Here is a 22650-nt window from a genome sequence, read left to right as displayed (position 1 = left end):
GGTATTATCAATGGCTGAGCGTACACTTACCGGGTATCATCAATGGCTGAGCGTACACTCACCGGGTATTATCAATGGCTGAGCATACACTCACCGGGTATCATCAATGGCTGAGCGTACACTTACCGGGTATTATCAATGGCTGAGCGTACACTTACCGGGTATTATCAATGGCTGAGCATACACTTACCGGGTATTATCAATGGCTGAGCGTACACTTACCGGGTATCATCAATGGCTGAGCGTACACTTACCGGGTATTATCAATGGCTGAGCGTACACTTACCGGGTATCATCAATGGCTGAGCGTACACTTACCGGATATTATCAATGGCTGAGCGTACACTTACCGGGTATCATCAATGGCTGAGCATACACTCACCGGGTATTATCAATGGCTGAGCATACACTCACCGGGTATCATCAATGGCTGAGCATACACTCACCGGGTATTATCAATGGCTGAGCATACACTCACCGGGTATTATCAATGGCTGAGCGTACACTTACCGGGTATTATCAATGGCTGAGCATACACTTACCGGGTATTATCAATGGCTGAGCATACACTTACCGGGTATTATCAATGGCTGAGCATACACTTACCGGGTATTATCAATGGCTGAGCATACACTTACCGGGTATTATCAATGGCTGAGCATACACTCACCGGGTATCATCAATGGCTGAGCGTACACTTACCGGGTATCATCAATGGCTGAGCATACACTTACCGGGTATTATCAATGGCTGAGCGTACACTTACCGGGTATTATCAATGGCTGAGCGTACACTTACCGGGTATTATCAATGGCTGAGCGTACACTTACCGGGTATTATCAATGGCTGAGCGTACACTTACCGGGTATTATCAATGGCTGAGCGTACACTTACCGGGTATTATCAAAGGCTGCCCCACCTCCAAAAATATATATATATATATTTTGTGATGAAGTGACGTTCCGAAAATTTCGGAAGGTACATGATTGGCTTAAAACCAATTGGAACAAGCTAGGCTCTTCATTGGCAGGTTTTTTGCTCTCTTTCTCTGAATTGGAACAAGCTGAAGCATCTGATTGGAGGAGAGGAGTAATGGAACAATTTGGACAATTGGAATAGAGAGGAATGCGTGAAAGGATCACACAAAGAAATTGCCCGTTCTTCTCAGTCAGGAAGAGGGGGAAATGGGGGCGGAGTTTTGCTGGGTGACAAGAGGACCCGTTCTTCTCAGTCAGGAAGAGGGGGAAATGGGGGCGGAGTTTTGCTGGGTGACAAGAGGACCCGTTCTTCTCAGTCAGGAAGAGGGGGAAATGGGGGCGGAGTTTTGCTGGGTGACAAGAGGACCCGTTCTTCTCAGTCAGGAAGAGGGGGAAATGGGGGCGGGTTTTGCTGCGTGAGAGGAGGAGTCGGCTGGGAACATGTCAACAATGCATATTCAGTAGCCATGTGCTTTGAGCATCAGGTCAAAAACAGTGATGATGAAAACAGAAGCCCAGTCTAGGAGTTTTAATGATGAACCAGAGTATACATAGGGAAACAGGATGAAAATGGAAGGTAATTATAGCAATGTAAATCCAATAAACATTAAATTATAATGTCAGCCATCTCTATACACAAAATAACACACCATCGTTGCTCTAATGTATTGTGTGTGTGTGTGTGTGTGTTCGACCTTAGTACACGGGACATTAGCATGCACACAGGCTCTATTTCTTCTAACCGTCAGGTGGATGTATAACATGTGCGGTGATAGGGCGCCTGGAGCATTGATCGATTGGCGTTACACCATCAAGAGCAGTTTGAAGAAAGTGCATCTGGGCCACCGACCTGTGGACATGTTCAAAAATAAATATATTTTTTTAAAAGTAAGTTATTCATGTATTATTATTATTATTTTTTAAATTTTACTCCTTTTTCGTGGTATCCAATTGTTGTAGTAGCTACTATCTTGTCTCATCGCTACAACTCCCGTACGGGCTCGGGAGAGACGAAGGTCGAAAGTCATGCGTCCTCCGATGCACAACCCAACCAAAGCCGCACTGCTTCTTAACACAGCGCGCATCCAACCCGGAAGACAGCCGCACCAATGTGTCGGAGGATACACCGTGCACCTGGCAACCTTGGTTAGCGCGCACTGCGCCCGGCCCAGACAATCCTACTGGCCAAACCCTCCCTAACCCGGACGACGCTAGGCCAATTGTGCGTCGCCCCACGGACCTCCCGGTCGCGGCCGGTTCCGACAGAGTACTCATAAAATGTGCATGTTGCTTGGGAACGGACCGACGTTAGTCTGGTGTCTCGCCTCAGACCCGCCTACCATGGGTTACCCTACCAGTAGGTCTTATAAACTACAGACAATATAGCTCTGAGGGTCCTCAACACACACAAGCCTCTACACCGTGTTCAAGGTCTCGGTCCAGGTAGAGGGGAACTGAACTATTTACAATAGAAACATCCGACCATCACAACCAGTGGCTCAGTGTCCTTCACCTCTCCCCTTAGTGTCCTTCACCTCTCCCCTTAGTGTCCTTCACCTCTCCCCTAGTGTCCTTCACCTCTCCCCTTAGTGTCCTTCACCTCTCCCCTTAGTGTCCTTCACCTCTCCCCTTAGTGTCCTTCACCTCTCCCCTTAGTGTCCTTCACCTCTCCCCCTAGTGTCCTTCACCTCTCCCCTTAGTGTCCTTCACCTCTCCCCTTAGTGTCCTTCACCTCTCCCCTTAGTGTCCTTCACCTCTCCCCTTAGTGTCCTTCACCTCTCCCCTTAGTGTCCTTCACCTCTCCCTCTAGTGTCCTTTACCTCTCCCCTTAGTGTCACCTCTCCCCTTAGTGTTCTTCACCTCTCCACTTAGTGTCCTTCACCTCTCCACTTAGTGTCCTTCACCTCTCCACTTAGTGTCCTTCACCTCTCCACTTAGTGTCCTTCACCTCTCCACTTAGTGTCCTTCACCTCTCCACTTAGTGTCCTTCACCTCTCCACTTAGTGTCCTTCACCTCTCCACTTAGTGTCCTTCACCTCTCCACTTAGTGTCCTTCACCTCTCCCCTCAGTGTCCTTCACCTCTCCCCTCAGTGTCCTTCACCTCTCCCCTCAGTGTCCTTCACCTCTCCCCTCAGTGTCCTTCACCTCTCCCCTCAGTGTCCTTCACCTCTCCCCTCAGTGTCCTTCACCTCTCCCCTTAGTGTCCTTCACCTCTCCCCTTAGTGTCCTTCACCTCTCCCCTTAGTGTCCTTCACCTCTCCCCTTAGTGTCCTTCACCTCTCCCCTTAGTGTCCTTCACCTCTCCCCTTAGTGTCCTTCACCTCTCCCCTTAGTGTCCTTCACCTCTCCCCTTAGTGTCCTTCACCTCTCCCCTTAGTGTCCTTCACCTCTCCCCTTAGTGTCCTTCACCTCTCCCCTTAGTGTCCTTCACCTCTCCCCTTAGTGTCCTTCACCTCTCCCCTTAGTGTCCTTCACTTCTCCCCTTAGCGTCCTTCACTTCTCCCCTTAGCGTACTTCATTTCCTCCAGCCACTGGGCCACGGTCTTACCCCCCGCAGCAACAGAGCAGAACCCCACGCCGCCGAAGCGGCTGGGCCCCGTCTCCCGCCGCTTCGGCAACCCACATTTGGAGCAGACGTACTGCTCGCGTTGCCTTCTCTTCCCAGATGTCCCCTCCTCTTTGTCCTCCGCCATCCTCTTCCTCCTCCAAGCCGTTGTCCTTGGCACCGGAGGAGGTAAAGAGGAGCCCGTCTGTGGTCCTTGGGCTTGCAGGGTTTGGGAGGGGCCGGGAAGTGCGGGGGATTGTTGCTCCAGGTGGGCTGGCAGAATGGGCGCGTGGGCGGGCCCTCCTTGCTGGGTGGTCTGGCGTGGGACTGGTGGGGGCGGCGTAGGGAAAGGGAAGAGTGCCTGGATTCCCTCCCGCTGGTAGTGGAGGGAGGGGCTTGGCTGCAGGGAGGGGCTGGGCTGCAGGGAGGGGTGGGGCTGCAGGGAGGGGCGGGGCTTGGCTGCACGGAGGGGCTGGGCTGCAGGGAGGGGCTGAGCGGTGACGCTGAGTCTTTTCCTAGGACAATGGACGACTTCCCCTTCGTTGCCTTGAACCGCCCCTGAACGATCCTCTCCTGGTGCCGGGCAGGGTAGATCAAGCGCTGCTTGTCTAAGTCCGGCAGCGCCAGCCACAGCGCCACCAGACCGTCTACCCTGCGGTCCGACAGCCCCTGACGGTTCCTCACCCCCACCAAGGCCCTGGCAAGCCGACAGACGTGCTGGTAGCCCGGCAGTCTATCAGGGCCTTTCGTCTCCCCCTGAAGATAAAGAGACATGGAAGAATCGATGAGGACGATGTCACACACATTTAGGGGTAACACATAAGATTCTTCTACAAAAGGAAAGAGGAGATGTTATTTTATATCGTGTAACTGATGGAATCTGTTTAAATGTACCGTGTGTCAAGTTAAACTGTAGTTTGTTTTGTTTACCTGTTTAGTGAATGATCACTGTGAGTAGTTTTAATGGCGTTTAGGCCATGAAAACGGTGTGTATGCTCATTTAGAAACCATGACCCAATCAGATAAGAGGAAATTGCCTAGGATCAGAGACCAGGGTCCAGAAGATGGTTCGCTAAACAAAGAGCCGAGGACATTCCACCGAGGGAAAGACGTTGGGGTCATAGAATGTAAAGCTGGGGAGGTGACGTCTACAAGGGAAGAGTATAAGACGTGCTGTGAGCTTTCTAAGTGGATGCACTCAGCTGATTGGCTGATCCGTGGTATTAAGCTGATTGGCTGATCCGTGGTATTAAGCTGATTGGCTGATCCGTGGTATTAAGCTGATTGGCTGATCCGTGGTATTAAGCTGATTGGCTGATCCGTGGTATTAAGCTGATTGGCTGATCCGTGGTATTAAGCTGATTGGCTGATCCGTGGTATTAAGCTGATTGGCTGATCCGTGGTATTAAGCTGATTGGCTGATCCGTGGTATTAAGCTGATTGGCTGATCCGTGGTGTTATTAAACACTGTACGACGCCGACAGTGAAGCGCCATCTCCTTCCTGCCGTATTAAACACCCAAAACGTGTCTTGAGTTTGTCTCAATTCCTTATTTCAGAGGTTGCAATAACATTTTTCTTTTTAACAACACAAAAAGGTCAATTATAATTACCTCTGAATCAGAGGAGTGGTCAGGGTGAGGAGAACCGTGTCGACCAGGGGCCTCAGGAGAGGTTCCATCTTCAGGGGCCTCCGGAGAGGTTCCGTCTTCAGGGGCCTCAGGAGAGGTTCCGTCTTCAGGGGCCTCAGGAGAGGTTCCGTCTTCAGGGGCCTCAGGAGAGGTTCCGTCTTCAGGGGCCTCAGGAGAGGTTCCGTCTTCAGGGGCGGTGGGACTGGTTGGCCCAGACCTGGGTGCGTCAGCGGGTTCCCCTGACAGAGGTGCCGCTGAGCTGGAGGACGGGCCGCTCATAGGAGGGACATGAGGGATGTGGACTGTCGGGTCCACATCCTCCTCCTGAAAGCCCTCGTCCTCCTCGTCGAGCTGCTCGACGGCGACTGCCTCTTCCGGAAGGCTCTCAGTGGTGACACCTGACGCGAACCGCCGCATCAGGTGCCAGACGTCCAGCCGAACCACCAGCTGGTACCACTCATTGTACATGGCAGCTGTCTTTGATCCGCCGAAGCTGGAGCAGCAGTCTCGGTCCACGTACATGAGCTGGGGGGGCGCAATCCCGGCGAGCCGGTACCGCTCCATGAGACCAGCCGCCATGGGGAGCAGGCCCTCGCCCTCACCGGCAGTGAGGACACTGACGAGGACCTGCCCATGCTCGTTACCGACGTTGGTAACCCAGGCGGCTGTGTCTGCAGCGGTACCCGCAAGTTTTTTAGTCACCTGGAGACAGACACACAAAGACAGAAAGGTAAAGACATTGTTGGGGCGGCAGGGTAGCCTAGTGGTCAGAGTGTTGGACTAGTAACCGGAAGGTTGCAAGTTCAAACCCCCAAGCTGACAAGGTACAAATCTGTCGTTCTGCCCCTGAACAGGCAGTTAACCCACTGTTCCTAGGCTGTCATTGAAAATAAGAATTTGTTCTTAACTGACTTGCCTAGTTAAATAAAGGTAAAATAAAAAAATTAAATGTAAATATAGATATACAAAACCAGACATGACTTATCTCTACATTTTTAAGTGAAAACTCACCTTCTTGGTAGAGTCCATCTTTAAGATGGACCCAAAGATGGAGGTGACCCTGGCCTTCACCTCGTCCAGCCGCGACTGCACGTCACGGCTGTAGACCGTCAGCAGCAAGACGGGTGAGGGCACCGGGGGCATCTCCGGCGGATCGGTGAACTGCCGCCCAGTGCCCAAGGCCAGAAACTGCTCGCACTCCCCGAGGTACCGTATACAACTCCGCATCCAGGACTCGCTGTGACTTTCACACAGCTTTCTGTAGGTCTGTGACGCACTGTTCCCCAAAGGGCGCGACCTCAGCATCCTCACAACCCGCAGGTCACAGGACAGCCTAAGAGGAGAGAGAAAGAGAGAGATAAATCATATGAATGACATGCAATTAATTTGACTTCATTACTAACTAACAAAATTTGTGTGAACTTACTTGTATGTCAATATTGCTGGAAACTGGCAGCGATGCCTAGCGTCCAGCTGACTGACAAGGTCCCGTGACCACGCCGCGACCTTCTTCTTACACCGACCGCATTCCAGGTACTCAGTGGCCATGAGATACCAGCGGTCGATGTCCAAGACCCTCCGGATGGTCTTGTAGAGCCCAGCCTCACAGAGTGTGCCTCTGCACCCAGACTGGGGGCATGCCAGCCTGTATGCCCATATACGTACGGGCATCCAAAGGAACAGCTGACATGCGAAGAAGGGCTCGGGGGATGCGGGCGGATGATTGTAGATCGGCCGCGGTTGGGGAGGCGTCCACCACGTGACCAGGTCAGTGGCGAGTGTCGACCTCCCAAAGCTGTTCCTGGTGAACAGCGTGCGGCCGATCCACCGCTGCTGCTCCTTGGTGAGAGATGAACGCCAACTCTCTGGAAGCAGCAGCTGAGTGAGAGGAGAGAGTGACGGGGGAGAAAGGATGGTGATGTTTCAGAGAAACGGACAGGGAGAGAGGACGCAGGAGACAAGACAACTGGGCAGAATGGCATACTGTTTACTATCTTAACTGTGTGGTGTCAGTGCAGTCGATGAATTTACCTCAGCACTTTCGGAGGCGGGCCTTGGAGGCAGGAAGGACTGCCGGGGCAAATCCTCCTCTTCGCTCCACCCCAGTAGGGCAGGAACCGGGGCAGGATCCGGGGCAGGAACCGGGGTCGGGACTTGGTCAGTTGGAGACCGAGGGAGCGATGGGGGGAGCTGCAGGGCTACGGCTTTTGCAGTGACACAGAAATAAGTTGAATGAATAAATAAAATAAATAAATGCATGCATGAATGAAGACATATCACAAATTTAGATTACATTGATTAAATTAATTGCACATTCCAACATGCCCACATCAACATCAATCATTGATACGATGTGACAAAAGAATGAAATGAGCGTTGGTCAAGTTTTAGAGTAAAACAAATGAAATCAGTGATGAAAATGGAAAAGAGAAACTCATGATTACGCTACATACATGGATGACAGCTACATACTGGATGACAGCTACATGGAGGATGACAGCTATATAAAGGATGACAGCTACATACAGGATGACAGCTACATACAGGATGACAGCTACATACTGGATGACAGCTACATACAGGATGACAGCTACATGGAGGATGACAGCTACATGGAGGATGACAGCTACATGCAGGATGACAGCTGCATGCAGGATGACAGCTACATACAGGATGACAGCTACATACTGGATGACAGCTACATACTGGATGACAGCTACATACATGGATGACAGTTACATACATGGATGACAGCTACATACTGGATGACAGCTACATAGATATCCTTGCTAGACAACAGAGACGCACCAATAAAGATCTTTAGACGGGTTCGTAGAGCCAGTGTATTTTATTTTATATTATATTATTACTGTCGTCTAGGTAGTTATCCCATTTAATTTCATATTTACGGTGTTGTTATTAGTCAGCTAGCTGAGTGGTTAAGTTAGCATTAGCCTAGCTATCATCCGCGACCATGAGTTCACTAAGCTACTCTCCTCCTGACAAAGAAGAGGAGGTCTGCTGGACGGAGAAAGAAGGTCTGGGGCTGAACATTGTCGTGAAAGAGGAGAAGGAAGAGGAGGATGTTACAATACAAAAACAAGTAGAGGGTGAGGCTTTTACAGTGAAACAAGAAGAGAAAGGCGTTTCAGTGAAAGAAGAGGAAGACGCGTTCAGAGTGAAAGAGGAGGAGGATGTTACAGTAAAAGAAGAGGAGGAAGAGAAAGAGGAGGATGCAGTTTTTGGAGTGAAAGAGGAGGAGGGGGAGATGACTGTCACATCGAAAAAGGAGGAGGAAACTGGACATACTGGATGACAGCTACATACTGGATGACAGCTACATACTGGATGACAGCTACATACTGGATGACAGCTACATACTGGATGACAGCTACATACATGGATGACAGCTACATACTGGATGACAGCTACATACATGGATGACAGCTACATACTGGATGACAGCTACATGGAGGATGACAGCTACATGGAGGATGACAGCTATATAAAGGATGACAGCTACATACAGGATGACAGCTACATACAGGATGACAGCTACATACTGGATGACAGCTACATACAGGATGACAGCTACATGGAGGATGACAGCTACATGGAGGATGACAGCTACATGCAGGATGACAGCTACATACATGGATGACAGCTACATGCAGGATGACAGCTACATGGAGGATGACAGCTACATACAGGATGACAGCTACATGGAGGATGACAGCTACATGGAGGATGACAGCTACATACAGGATGACAGCTACATACTGGATGACAGCTACATACAGGATGACAGCTACATGGAGGATGACAGCTACATGGAGGATGACAGCTACATGCAGGATGACAGCTACATGCAGGATGACAGCTACATACATGGATGACAGCTACATACTGGATGACAGCTACATGGAGGATGACAGCTACATGGAGGATGACAGCTATATAAAGGATGACAGCTACATACAGGATGACAGCTACATACAGGATGACAGCTACATACTGGATGACAGCTACATACTGGATGACAGCTACATACATGGATGACAGTTACATACATGGATGACAGCTACATACTGGATGACACCTACATGCAGGATGACAGCTACACGCAGGATGACAGCTACATACAGGATGACAGCTACATGGAGGTTGAAATCTACATGGAGGATGACAGCTACATGGAGGATGACAGCTACATGCAGGATGACAGCTGCATGCAGGATGACAGCTACATACATGGATGACAGCTACATACTGGATGAAAGCTACATGGAGGATGACAGCTACATGCAGGATGACAGCTATATAAAGGATGACAGCTACATACAGGATGACAGCTACATACAGGATGACAGCTACATACTGGATGACAGCTACATACAGGATGACAGCTACATGGAGGATGACAGCTACATGGAGGATGACAGCTACATGCAGGATGACAGCTACATGCAGGATGACAGCTACATACATGGATGACAGCTACATACTGGATGACAGCTACATGGAGGATGACAGCTACATGGAGGATGACAGCTATATAAAGGATGACAGCTACATACAGGATGACAGCTACATACAGGATGACAGCTACATACTGGATGACAGCTACATACTGGATGACAGCTACATACATGGATGACAGTTACATACATGGATGACAGCTACATACTGGATGACACCTACATGCAGGATGACAGCTACACGCAGGATGACAGCTACATACAGGATGACAGCTACATGGAGGTTGAAATCTACATGGAGGATGACAGCTACATGGAGGATGACAGCTACATGCAGGATGACAGCTGCATGCAGGATGACAGCTACATACATGGATGACAGCTACATACTGGATGAAAGCTACATGGAGGATGACAGCTACATGCAGGATGACAGCTATATAAAGGATGACAGCTACATACAGGATGACAGCTACATACAGGATGACAGCTACATACTGGATGACAGCTACATACAGGATGACAGCTACATGGAGGATGACAGCTACATGGAGGATGACAGCTACATGCAGGATGACAGCTGCATGCAGGATGACAGCTACATGCAGGATGACAGCTACATGCAGGATGACAGCTACATGGAGGATGACAGCTATATGGAGGATGAAAGCTATATGGAGGATGACAGCTACATGGAGGATGACAGCTACATGGAGGATGACAGCTACATACATGGATGACAGCTACATGCAGGATGACAGCTACATGGAGGATGACAGCTACATGGAGGATGACAGCTATATGGAGGATGACAGCTACATGCAAGATGACAGCTACATGCAGGATGACAGCTACATGCAGGATGACAGCTACATACATGGATGACAGCTACACACATGGGTGACAGCTACATGCAGGATGACAGCTACATGCAGGATAATAGCTACATACATGGATGAAAGCTACATGGAGGATGACAGCTACATACATGGATGACAGCTACATGGAGGATGACACCTACATGCAGGATGACAGCTACACGCAGGATGACAGCTACATGCAGGATGACAGCTACATGCAGGATGACAGCTACATAGAGGATGACAGCTACATGGAGGATGACAGCTACATGCAGGATGACAGCTACATACATGGATGACAGCTACACACATGGATGACAGCTACATGCAGGATGACAGCTACATGCAGGATAATAGCTACATACATGGATGAAAGCTACATGGAGGATGACAGCTACATACATGGATGACAGCTACATAAAGGATGACAGCTACATGGAGGATGACACCTACATGCAGGATGACAGCTACACGCAGGATGACAGCTACATGCAGGATGACAGCTACATGCAGGATGACAGCTACATGGAGGATGACAGCTACATGGAGGATCACAGCTACATACATGGATGACAGCTACATGGAGGATGACAGCTACATACATGGATGACAGCTACATGGAGGATGACAGCTACATGGAGGATGACAGCTACATGGAGGATCACAGCTACATACATGGATGACAGCTACATGGAGGATGACAGCTACATACATGGATGACAGCTACATGGAGGATGACACCTACATGCAGGATGACAGCTACACGCAGGATGACAGCTACATACAGGATGACAGCTACATGGAGGTTGAAATCTACATGGAGGATGACAGCTACATGCAGGATGACAGCTACATGCAGGATGACAGCTACAAGGAGGATGACAGCTACATGCAGGATGACAGCTACATACAGGATGACAGCTACATGGAGGATGAAAGCTACATGGAGGATGACAGCTGCATGGAGGATGACAGCTACATGGAGGATGACAGCTACATACATGGATGACAGCTACATACATGGATGAAAGCTACATGCAGGATGACAGCTACATGGAGGATGACAACTACATAAAGGATGACAGCTACATGGAGGATGACAGCTACATGCAGGATGACAACTCCATGGAGGATGACAGCTACATAAAGGATGACAGCTACATGGAGGATGACAGCTACATGGAGGTTGACAGCTACATGCAGGATGACAGCTACATGCAGGATGACAGCTACATGGAGGATGACAGCTTCATGGAGGATGACAGCTACATTGAGGATGACAGCTACATGGAGGATGACAGCTCTCAAACCTGTTTGAAAATATCAGGACGTCTGGGACTGCTCAAAGACGTGATCAGTAGCCCTCAGATTGTGTCTCTGACCAGCTCACATTAAATGAGTGTCGGTGACGGCCGCACACCCCGAGTAGGCAACGACACAGTGACTTTGTCCCAATCACAAAAACTTGTCAAAGACAGCTAAATCGGGGCCAAAATCATGTAGTGTACAGGCCCCTTCCTGTACTGTGCCATCCCCACAGCATCAGCAATGGATTTGTCCACTTAAAATATATATATAAAAAAAATGTATATAATTTGCAACTGCTCGACTGCTCAGGAGGCGAGTAGTTTAGTGAACTCATGGTCGGGGATGTTAGCAAGCTAGGCTAATGCTAACTTAACCAAATGAATAATAACAACAGCATAAATATGAAATTAAATCGGATAACTAACTAGACGACAGAAGCGGGTTTAAAACACAGTGGCTAATATACACTAACCCGTCTAAAGAGCTTTATTGGTTCGTCTATTTTGTCTAGCAAGCTACCGAGGAGTCTGACTAACTGTTGCTGCTGTTGAAAAGAAGCGTTCCGTCCACTAGATTATACGTCACACCAGCAGCATCGCTTTAAAGTCGCACATCGCCACCTGCTGACTGGAGTGGGTAACGCAGTTGAGTAAAATGTAACTTCAGCCAGTTGAGTAAAATATAACTTCAGCCTCTTGTGAAAATGTGAGCTGCTGTCTGATGAAGAGAAACAGATATATCTAGCCTCCAAATACTGAAATAAGATACATATATTTTTGTTAGAGTGCACTGAAAATATTCAGCTGCAATAATAATTATCTTGATAGTTTGTAAAGCTAGCCAATGTTACAGTTTGAATAGCCTAGCCAGCTACTGTAAATGTCCATTTGTGTTTCGAGGCTGTTGTTACATCCTAGATAAAAGCAGGTCATTGGCTGCCTCGATCACAAGAGGTCTGTACTGGACTTCTGATTGGTTCCAAGTTTAGGAGTTTGGCAAATTTGCCTGAGCAGACAGACAGCGTGTTAAAATATACTTTTCATGCGAAAATGTGCAAGAATTTAAGGTGACGACAAAAGTTATAGACATGACAATGTTGTACTGTGATATCTTGCCCACTCGTCAGCAGATGACGGTCTGCGACTTTAAGGCGATGCTGCTGGTGTGACGTATAATTTAGTGGACGGAACTCTTCTTTCAACAGCAGCAACAGTTAGTCAGACACCTCCGTAGCTTGCTAGACAACAGAGACGCACCAATAAAGATCTTTAGACGGGTTCGTAGAGCCAGTGTATTTTATTTTATATTATATTATTACTGTCGTCTAGTTAGTTATCCCATTTAATTTCATATTTACGGTGTTGTTATTAGTCAGCTAGCTGGCTGGTTAAGTTAGCATTAGCCTAGCTATCATCCGCGACCATGAGTTCACTAAGCTACTCTCCTCCTGACAAAGAAGAGGAGGTCTGCTGGACGGAGAAAGAAGGTCTGGGGCTGAACATTGTCGTGAAAGAGGAGAAGGAAGAGGAGGATGTTACAATACAAAAACAAGTAGAGGGTGAGGCTTTTACCGTGAAACAAGAAGAGAAAGGCGTTTCAGTGAAAGAAGAGGAAGACGCGTTCAGAGTGAAAGAGGAGGAGGATGTTACAGTAAAAGAAGAGGAGGAAGAGAAAGAGGAGGATGCAGTTTTTGGAGTGAAAGAGGAGGAGGGGGAGATGACTGTCACATCGAAAAAGGAGGAGGAAACTGGATATCTGGGCCCGGTTTCCCAAACGCATCTTAAGGCATCCAATGGTTCTAACGATGAAGTTAGCCATAAGATGGTTTTGAAAAACCGTTCCCTGATTAACACTAGTAAGTACCGTCTTAAAAACAGAGGCACAAACTCTGCAGTTGTTGAACTGATGTTTGGTGTTAAAGGGGAAATCTGCAGTTTGGACTTTTAAATGATTTATTTATAGCCATTGATTCTTGAAGAATATAACACATGAGCTTAGTTCAACTGTTGTACCCCATCAGAACCCCAAATAAGCTTATTTTTTTACTCCAATGTTTAGAAACAATGTAAACCAACAGTGTATAGCCTCAACATGGTTATAACAAAATGTTGATATCATGGATGGTCAGTCTTTGTGTAACAGTATAACTTTAGACTGTCCCCTCGCCCATACCCGGGCGTGAACCAGGGACCCTTTGCACACATCAACAACAGTCACCCACGAAGCATCGTTACCTATCGTTCCACAAAAGCCGCGGCCCTTGCAGAGCAAGGGGAACTACTACTTCAAGGTCTCAGAGCAAGTGACGTCACCAATTGAAACGCTATTTAGCGCGCACCGCTAACTAAGCTAGCCGTTTCACATCCGTTACACTTGCACCCAAAGGTCTGTCTTTGCATTTGAGAGTAGTTACATTTTTCCAGCCCCATTCCTCATCTTATTACCAAAACAGTGGTGGAATGACAGATTTGTTATTGTGTAAACGGCATATTGGTTGATTGATGTGTGGCTTTTTAAAATGGGGCAAACTAGGATTTAAACAGCAACAAAATGCCTGCCCAGAGATTTGGCTTGGTAAACAGCTGAAGGATGGAGCAATGTAACCACTCTCAAATTCATAGAAAAAGCTATTGTAGGAACCTTAACCCAAAACCTAGTGACCTCATCAAGAAGTTCAGACATCTTGGCGTAACAGATATAAGGTGTTGACAGTCGTTGGACCCAGGTTTGAGTTCAGCTCAGGGCCTCGCTCTGAACTCACTACATTATGAATACAAGGACTGGACATCCAGAAGGTCAAAATTATCGTTTTAACCAGATTTTGAGGCTATACAGTGTTTGTTTATGAACAATGGCGTTTAACGAGCTCATGTTTTGGTTTCTGATGGGGAAATACAGTTGAATCATTTGAGGCATTTATAAGTTCTATTCTTCAGGAATCAATGGCTATTATGATGTCATAATGATATAATGTCTGACCCCATTTAGTCGACTGGTCGATAGGCTGTTGGTCGACCAACATCTTTTTAGTCGAGCAAATTATACATGTTTTTTATGGCACAAGACACATGTCCTGCGCCGTTTCAGTGGACTAATCCATTGCGGAGGCTGTGGGGATGGCACAGTCCAAGAAGGGGCGTGTACCCTACATGATTTTGGCCCCGATTTAGCTGTCTTTGACAAGTTTTTGTGATCGGAGACCAAATCCCCATGTTGTTGCCTACTCAGGGTGTGCGGCCGTCACCAACACTCGTTTAATGTGAGCTGGTCAGAGACACAATCTGAGGGCTACTGATCACGTCTTTGAGCAGTCCCAGACGTCCCGATATTTTAAAACATGTTTGATTTTAACGGAACATAATCTACAATGTATTTTTAGTGGTGAGATGTGCAATGACATGTTTTGAGAACGGTGATCAGAAATAGCCAATGAGAGCTCACCAGAGAAGAAGCCATGGAGATGATAACATTGTGTAGACCCCCCTAGTAGGAGAGATGACTACTAGTATGTGTTTGTATTTGCCTTTTAACCAAAGCCAGTGTGAAATCGATACAGCTTTGATGTTCACGAGCAACATAATCTACAATGTTATTCAATTCAAAGTGTTTGGTGGATATGTCAACTCTGTAGTGTGAGGGTGAATATCTGACTGAAAAGGTTTATGCTTCTGCTTTCAGACACAGCTTGTTCTAGCTCCGTTAACAATCTAATTACATCATCACATCATTGTGTAATTACATCATCACATCATTGTGTAATTACATCATCACGTCATTGTGTAATTACATCATCACATCATTGTGTAATTACATCATCACGTCATTGTGTAATTACATCATCACGTCATTGTGTAATTACATCATCACATCATTGTGTAATTACATCATCACGTCATTGTGTAATTACATCATCACGTCATTATCATCACATCATTGTGTAATTACATCATCACGTCATTGTGTAATTACATCATCACGTCATTGTGTAATTACATCATCACATCATTATCATCACATCATTGTGTAATTACATCATCACATCATTGTGTAATTACATCATCACGTCTTTGTGTAATTACATCATCACGTCATTGTTTTAGAGAGGTTGTAAATCAAATCAAAGTTTATTTGTCATGTTCAACTTACAGTGAAATGCTTACTTACAGGCTCTAACCAACAGTGCAGTTCAAGAAGAAATATTTACCAATTCTTAAGTAAAAAAAAATAGACAAGTAAAGAAATCAATTTAAAAAACAGTTAAATGACAGTGAAAATAACAGTAGCGAGGGTGGTACTGGTACAGAGTCAATGTGCGGGGGCACCGGCTAGTCGTGCTAATTGAGGTAATATGTACATGAATGTATAGTTAAAGTGACTATGCATAGACGATAAACAGAGAGTAGCAGCGCCGTAAAAGAGGGGTTGGGGGAGGGGGTGGCGGGTCACAATGCAAATAGTCCGGGTAGCCATTTGATTATCTGTTCAGGAGTCTTATGGCTTGGGGGTAAAATCTGTTGAGAAGCCTCTTGGTCCTAGACTTGGCGCTCCGATACCGCTTACCATGCGGTGGTAGAGAGAACAGTCTATGACTGGGGTGGCTGGGGTCTTTGACCGTTTTTAGGGTCTTCCTCTGAAACCGCCTGGTGTAGAGGTCGTGGATGGCAGGCAGCTTAGCCCCAGTGATGTACTGGGCCGTACGCACTACCCTCTGCAGTGCCTTGCAGTCGGAGGCCGAGCAGTTGCCGTACCAGGCAGTGATGCAACCAGCCAGGATGCTCTCGATGGTGCAGCTGTAGAACCTTTTGAGGATCTGGGGACCCATGCCAAATATTATCAGTCTCCTGAGGGGGATTAGGATTTGTTGTCTTGATGTGTTTTGACCATTCTAGTTTGTTGGTGATGTGGACACCAAGGAACTTGAAGCTCTCAACCTGCCCCGTCGATGAGAATGGGGGCGTCCTCGGTACTCCTTTTCCTGTAGTCCACAATCTCCCTTGTCTTGATTACGTTGAGGGATAGGTTGTTATTCTGGCACAAACTTAATGATTGTGTTAGTGTCGTGCCTGGCCATGCAGTCGTGGGTGAGTAGGGAGTACAGGAGAGGACTGAGTACGCACCCCTGAGGGACCCCAGTGTTGAGGATCAACGTGGCAGATGTGTTGCTACCTACCCTCACCACCTGGGGGCGGCCCGTCAGGAAGTCCAGGATCCAGTTGCAGAGGGAGGTGTTTAGTCCCAGGATCCTAAGCTTAGTGATGAGCTTTAAGGGCACAATGGTGTTGAACGCTGAGCTGTAGTCAATGAATAGCATTCTCACATAGGTGTTCCTTTTGTCCAGGTGGGAAAGGGCAGTGTGGAGTGCAATAGATATTGCATCATCTGTGGATCTGTTTGGGCGGTATGCAAATTGGAGTGGGTCTAGGGTTTCTGGGATAATGGTGTTGATGTGAGCCATTACCAGCCTTTCAAAGCACTTCATGGCTACGGACTTGAGTGCTACGGGTTGGTAGTCATTTAGGCAGGTTACCTTTGTGTTCTTGGACACAGGGACTGTGGAGGTCTGCTTGAAACATGTTGGTATTACAGACTCAGACAGGGAAATTGAAAATGTCCGTGAAGACACTTGCCAGTTGATCAGCACATGCCCAGAGCACACATCCTGGTAATCCGTCTGGCCCAACGACCTGTTTAAAGGTCTTACTCACATCGGCTGCGGAGAGCGTGAAGACACAGTCGTCCGGAACAGCTGATGCTCTCATGTATGTCTCAGTGTTGCTTGCCTCGAAACGAGCATAAAAGTGATTTAGCTCATCTGGTAGGCCCATGTCACTGGGCAGCTCGCAGCTGTGTTTCCCTTTTATAGTCTGTAATAGTTTGCAGGCCCTGACACGGTGCAGTACGATTCAATCTTAATACTGTATTGGCACTTTGTCTGTTTTGATGGTTCGTCTGAGGGCATAGCGGGTTTTCTTATAAGCTTCCGGTGTTAGAGTCCCACACCTTGAAAGCGGCAGCTCTACCCTTTAGCTCAGTGCAGATGTTGCCTGTAATCCATGGCTTCTGGTTGGGGTGTGTACGTACAGTCACTGTGGGGATGATGTCCTCGATGCACTTATTGAATCCCGGAACATATTCCAGTATGTGATAGCAAAACAGTCCTGTACTTAGCATCTGCTTCATTTCACCACTTTTTTTTATAGACCGAGTCACTGGTGCTTCCTGCTTTAATTTTTGCTTGTAAGCAGAAAATAATTATGGTCAGATTTGCCAAATGTTGGTCGAGGGAGAGCTTTGTACGCGTCTCTGTGTGTGGAGTAAAGGTGATCTAGAATGTATTTCCCCCTCTGGTTGCGCATTGAACATGCTGATAGAAATGAGGTAAAGCTGATTTCAGTTTCCCTGCGTTAAAGTCCCCGGCCACTAGGAGCGCCACCTCTCGGTGAGCAGTTTCCTGTTTGCTTATTTCCTTATACAGCTGACTGCGGTCTTACTGCCAGCGTCTGTCTGTGGTGGTAAATAAAGAGAAAACTCTCTTGGCAAATCGTGTGGTCTACAGCTTATCATGAGATACTCTACTTCAGGCGAGAAAAATCTTGAGACTTCCTTATATTTCGTGCACCAGCAGTTGTTTACAAATACTCACAGACCTCCCCCTGTTCTGTCTAGCCGGTGCAGCGTATTTCCCACCAGCAGAATGTTTTCCATGTCGTCGTTCAGCCACGATTCGGTGAAACAGAAGATATTACAGTTTTTGATGTCCCGTCGGCGGATCCTCTACACCTGCGTCTCTTTCTCTATGACGGGGATGTTGGCCTTGTCCGGTGTCTGAAGTACATCCTGTGCTTCCAGCTCGTTGAAAAATAAAATCTGAGGTGAGCGATCGCTGATCCTGATATCCAGAAGCTCTTTTTCTGCCGTAAGATACGGTTGCAGAAACATCATGTACAAAATAAGCTACAAATAATGCGAGGGGAAAAAAAACACATAATAGCACAATAGGTTAGGCACCCCCGTAAAAACGGCGGCCATTTCTTCTTGACCCAAGTGAATAAGACGACCCGTCTGACGACCAAGTGAGGAATCTTGTAGTGTGTGACAGATGGTCAGTGTGCTCACCACCACTACGTTGGTAAGACTTAACTAGAGGGAAGACGGTTGTTTAATGCGAGGCTCGGAGATGTTTTGTAGTGTCCATCCGGTATAAGATGCTCAAGGCATGTCTCTATCCAGACGGCCATCACTGACGGTCGTTTAATGTGAGCTGGTCAGAGACACAATCGCTCTCTCTCTCCCCCAATTAGTGCGCATTCATTGTTTCCTCATTTCAATGTGTGAATTGTTTGCCTTTCGATTGTTCGATGTCTCACTGTTTGACAAACATTGCTGTAGCTCTTTCACCACAGCTTAAACAGAGGGGGGTTGTATTATGCTAATTCGTTTTCAGGGGGGGGTGCAGACATCAACTCTAGGGGGTTAACCTGTCTCCCCCTCATCTACACTGATTGGAGTGGATTTAACAAGTGACCTCTATAAGGATCATATTTTTAACCTGTCTCCCCCTCATCTACACTGATTGGAGTGGTTTTAACAAGTGACATCAATAAGGATCATGTCTTTCACCTGGATTCACCTGGTTAGTCTGTCATGGAAGGAGCAGGTGTTCATAATGTTTTGTTCATTCAGTGTATAAAGTATTCTGTCCCTGTAAACATGTGGAACTGCATGAAATGGGTTTTTGTTTCCAGTCATTTAGAAATGTCCCACATTATCCTCTTAATTAACAGAAACTCATATACAGTATAGTATTAGTTTAAAACTAAAATGGACCAATCCTGGATCGCCCCCTGTATTATCAACCACTGAAATAGACCAAAACCAAAACACCCCATGTAGCCCATGGCAACCTGATGACTCAGAGTCACGTCATAAACAAGTACAACGGTCACCGGTCAGGTTATTACTGCTAAATAAACTGTTCACCATCTGGGACCATTCAACAGTCTAGATTTACCAGGTTATTACTAAATAAACTGTTCACCATCTGGGACCATTCAACAGTCTAGATTTACCAGGTTATTACTAAATAAACTGTTCACCATCTGGGACCATTCAACAGTCTAGATTTACCAGGTTATTACTTCTAAATAAACTGTTCACCATCTGGGACCATTCAACAGTCTAGATTTACCAGGTTATTACTAAATAAACTGTTCACCATCTGGGACCATTCAACAGTCTAGATTTACCAGGTTATTACTAAATAAACTGTTCACCATCTGGGACCATTCAACAGTCTAGGTTTACCAGGTTATTACTAAATAAACTGTTCACCATCTGGGACCATTCAACAGTCTAGATTTACCAGGTTATTACTGCTAAATAAACTGTTCACCATCTGGGACCATTCAACAGTCTAGATTTACCAGGTTTGTACTGCTAAATAAACTGTTCACCATCTGGGACCATTCAACAGTCTAGATTTACCAGGTTATTACTAAATAAACTGTTCACCATCTGGGACCATTCAACAGTCTAGATTTACCAGGTTATTACTAAATAAACTGTTCACCATCTGGGACCATTCAACAGTCTAGATTTACCAGGTTATTACTAAATAAACTGTTCACCATTTGGGACCATTCAACAGTCTAGATTTACCAGGTTATTACTAAATAAACTGTTCAACATCTGGGACCACGACTGTAATAATGTATTTATAGCCTAGAATCATCCACTACTGTGGAAACAATAATACAAAACATGTATGTTGTTGCTCACTTGACTGTCTTTTTAAGTAAGTTTCTAAAAGCATTTAAACATTCATTACAGACGACATGGGCGTCATCTTTTAGCTAAAAGTTGCTCTGCTGTTGTGGGCCTTTCTTTAACCATCTGTCTGACTTTGTTGTTCATACAGGAGAGAGACGTGACTCTTGTGGATCCTCTGGGGAGCCTCAACAACATCATGAAGCTGACGAGGCAGAGAAGAGTCTCTCCACATCAGAACACCTGAAGAAACACCAGCAGAGACCCACAGGGAAGAAATCTCACCACTGCTCTGACTTTAGAAAGAGTTACTCAAGATCATATTCACTAAAAGTACACCAGAGAATTCACACAGGAGACAGAACATATCGCTGTAATCAATGTGGAATGAGGTTTGCTCACTTAAAAACACTGGTATTACACCTGAGAATACACACTGGGGAGAAATGTCACAGCTGCTCTGATTGTGGGAAGAGATGCACCTCTTTAGTAACTCTTAAAATACATCAAAGAATCCATACAGGAGAGAAACCTTATAGCTGCTCTGACTGTGGGAAGAGGTTTTTTTGGTCAGGACATTTAAAATCACACCAGAGAATACACACGGGAGAGAAACCTTATAGCTGTGACCAATGTGGGAAGAGTTTTACTCAGTCAAACAACCTGATATCACACCAGAGAACACACACAGGTGAGAAGCCTTACCACTGCTCTGACTGCGGTAAGAGTTTCTCAAGAACAGATACACTAAGAGTACACCAGAGAATCCATACAGGAGAGAAACGTTATAGCTGCTCTGACTGTGGGAGGAGATTTTTTTGGTCAGGACATTTAAAATCACATCAGAGAAGACACACTGGAGAGAAACCTTATAGCTGTGATCAATGTGGGAAGACTTTTACTCAGTCAAGCAACCTGATAGCACACCGGAGAACACACACAAGAGAGAAATATCACAGCTGCTCTGATTGTGGGAAGAGATGTACCTCTTTAGTAACACTTAAAATACATGAGAGAGTCCATACAGGAGCGAAATGTTATAGCTGTGACCAATGTGGGAAGAGTTTTACTCAGTCAAACAACCTGATATCACACCAGAGAACGCATACAGGGGAGAAGCCTTACCACTGTTCTGACTGCGGGAAGAGTTTCTCCAGATCAGATTCTCTAAAAAGACACCAGAGAACACACACAGGAGAGAAATCTCATAGCTGTGATCAATGTGACAAGAGATACTCTGATAAAAGATCACTGATTAAACATCAGAAAATTCATACATGAAGGAGTTGTTCCATGATATCGATGAAATGATGTCACAATATAGAATGTTTTAACATTGTAGTAGGAGTGTTCTAATGATGTCACAATGTAGAATGTTTTAACATTGTAGTAGGAGTGTTCTAATGATGTCACAATGTAGAATGTTTTAACATTGTAGTAGGAGTATTCTAATGATGTCATAATGTAGATATGACATACATGATATCAATGAAATAATAATGAGTATTTGAATGATGTTCTATTGATTTCAGTGTAACATGGATATTATATAGCCTGATAGCCTCATCAGGGGAAAAATCCAGGTTCTGAATTGAAAGATGACTATTTAACAACAACAAGTGTTGCGTTTACACCTACCGCGTTGGTGACCCACTTGAATTAAAATGCAACACATCAACATGTAGCTGTTTGCTACTCATTGTTGTTTAACTGGTGATGTACATATTATTCACAGATTCCTTGTGGTTTTTGATCTGTTCGTTTTAACAGGACGTCACCCCCCCCCCACCCCGCCCCTCCCCCCTCTTCGCGCAATTTATTTCCAAGTGATATCGATTTGAGTGATGACAAATAAGTGTTGCATTTCTCTTAGTTTTGGGGCATCCGACATTTAAATGCATCACTCCAAAAATGTAGGTTGACTGTCTTCTGCTAATTGTCTTTATTCCACTACTGAAGAAGCATGTCTCAAATCACCTCATATTTCAAACATTCAGCCTGACAACAGATACATGTTTTATTATTCCATGCCTCACCATTAAGTGAAGTATTGCCACTACATATTAACAAAGGGGTGTATATTTG

At 46.2% G+C, this 22650-nt stretch overlaps 2 protein-coding genes across 2 annotated transcripts; one reads left to right on the top strand and one right to left on the bottom strand.

The window, feature by feature from the left end:
- Positions 1-5205: 5205 nt before the first annotated feature.
- Positions 5206-7565, bottom strand: LOC139394562 (uncharacterized). Its single transcript, XM_071142658.1, has 5 exons — positions 7185-7565; positions 6580-7031; positions 6165-6486; positions 5371-5855; positions 5206-5230 (listed from the first exon to the last, which is right to left on the bottom strand). Exons 1-5 carry the CDS (start codon positions 7410-7412, stop codon positions 5206-5208), a joined length of 1512 nt encoding a protein of 503 aa, XP_070998759.1. The 5' UTR covers positions 7413-7565.
- Positions 7566-13031: 5466 nt separating this feature from the next.
- LOC139394567 (zinc finger protein ZFP2-like) lies at positions 13032-21846 on the top strand. The gene is made up of 2 exons (XM_071142663.1): positions 13032-13654; positions 20717-21846. Exons 1-2 carry the CDS (start codon positions 13222-13224, stop codon positions 21844-21846), a joined length of 1563 nt encoding a protein of 520 aa, XP_070998764.1. The 5' UTR covers positions 13032-13221.
- Positions 21847-22650: the final 804 nt, after the last annotated feature.

Source organism: Oncorhynchus clarkii, unplaced genomic scaffold (genome assembly GCF_045791955.1).
Source record: "Oncorhynchus clarkii lewisi isolate Uvic-CL-2024 unplaced genomic scaffold, UVic_Ocla_1.0 unplaced_contig_110_pilon_pilon, whole genome shotgun sequence".
Classification (NCBI taxonomy): domain Eukaryota; kingdom Metazoa; phylum Chordata; class Actinopteri; order Salmoniformes; family Salmonidae; genus Oncorhynchus; species Oncorhynchus clarkii.
This window is presented reverse-complemented; position numbering and strand designations above follow the sequence as displayed.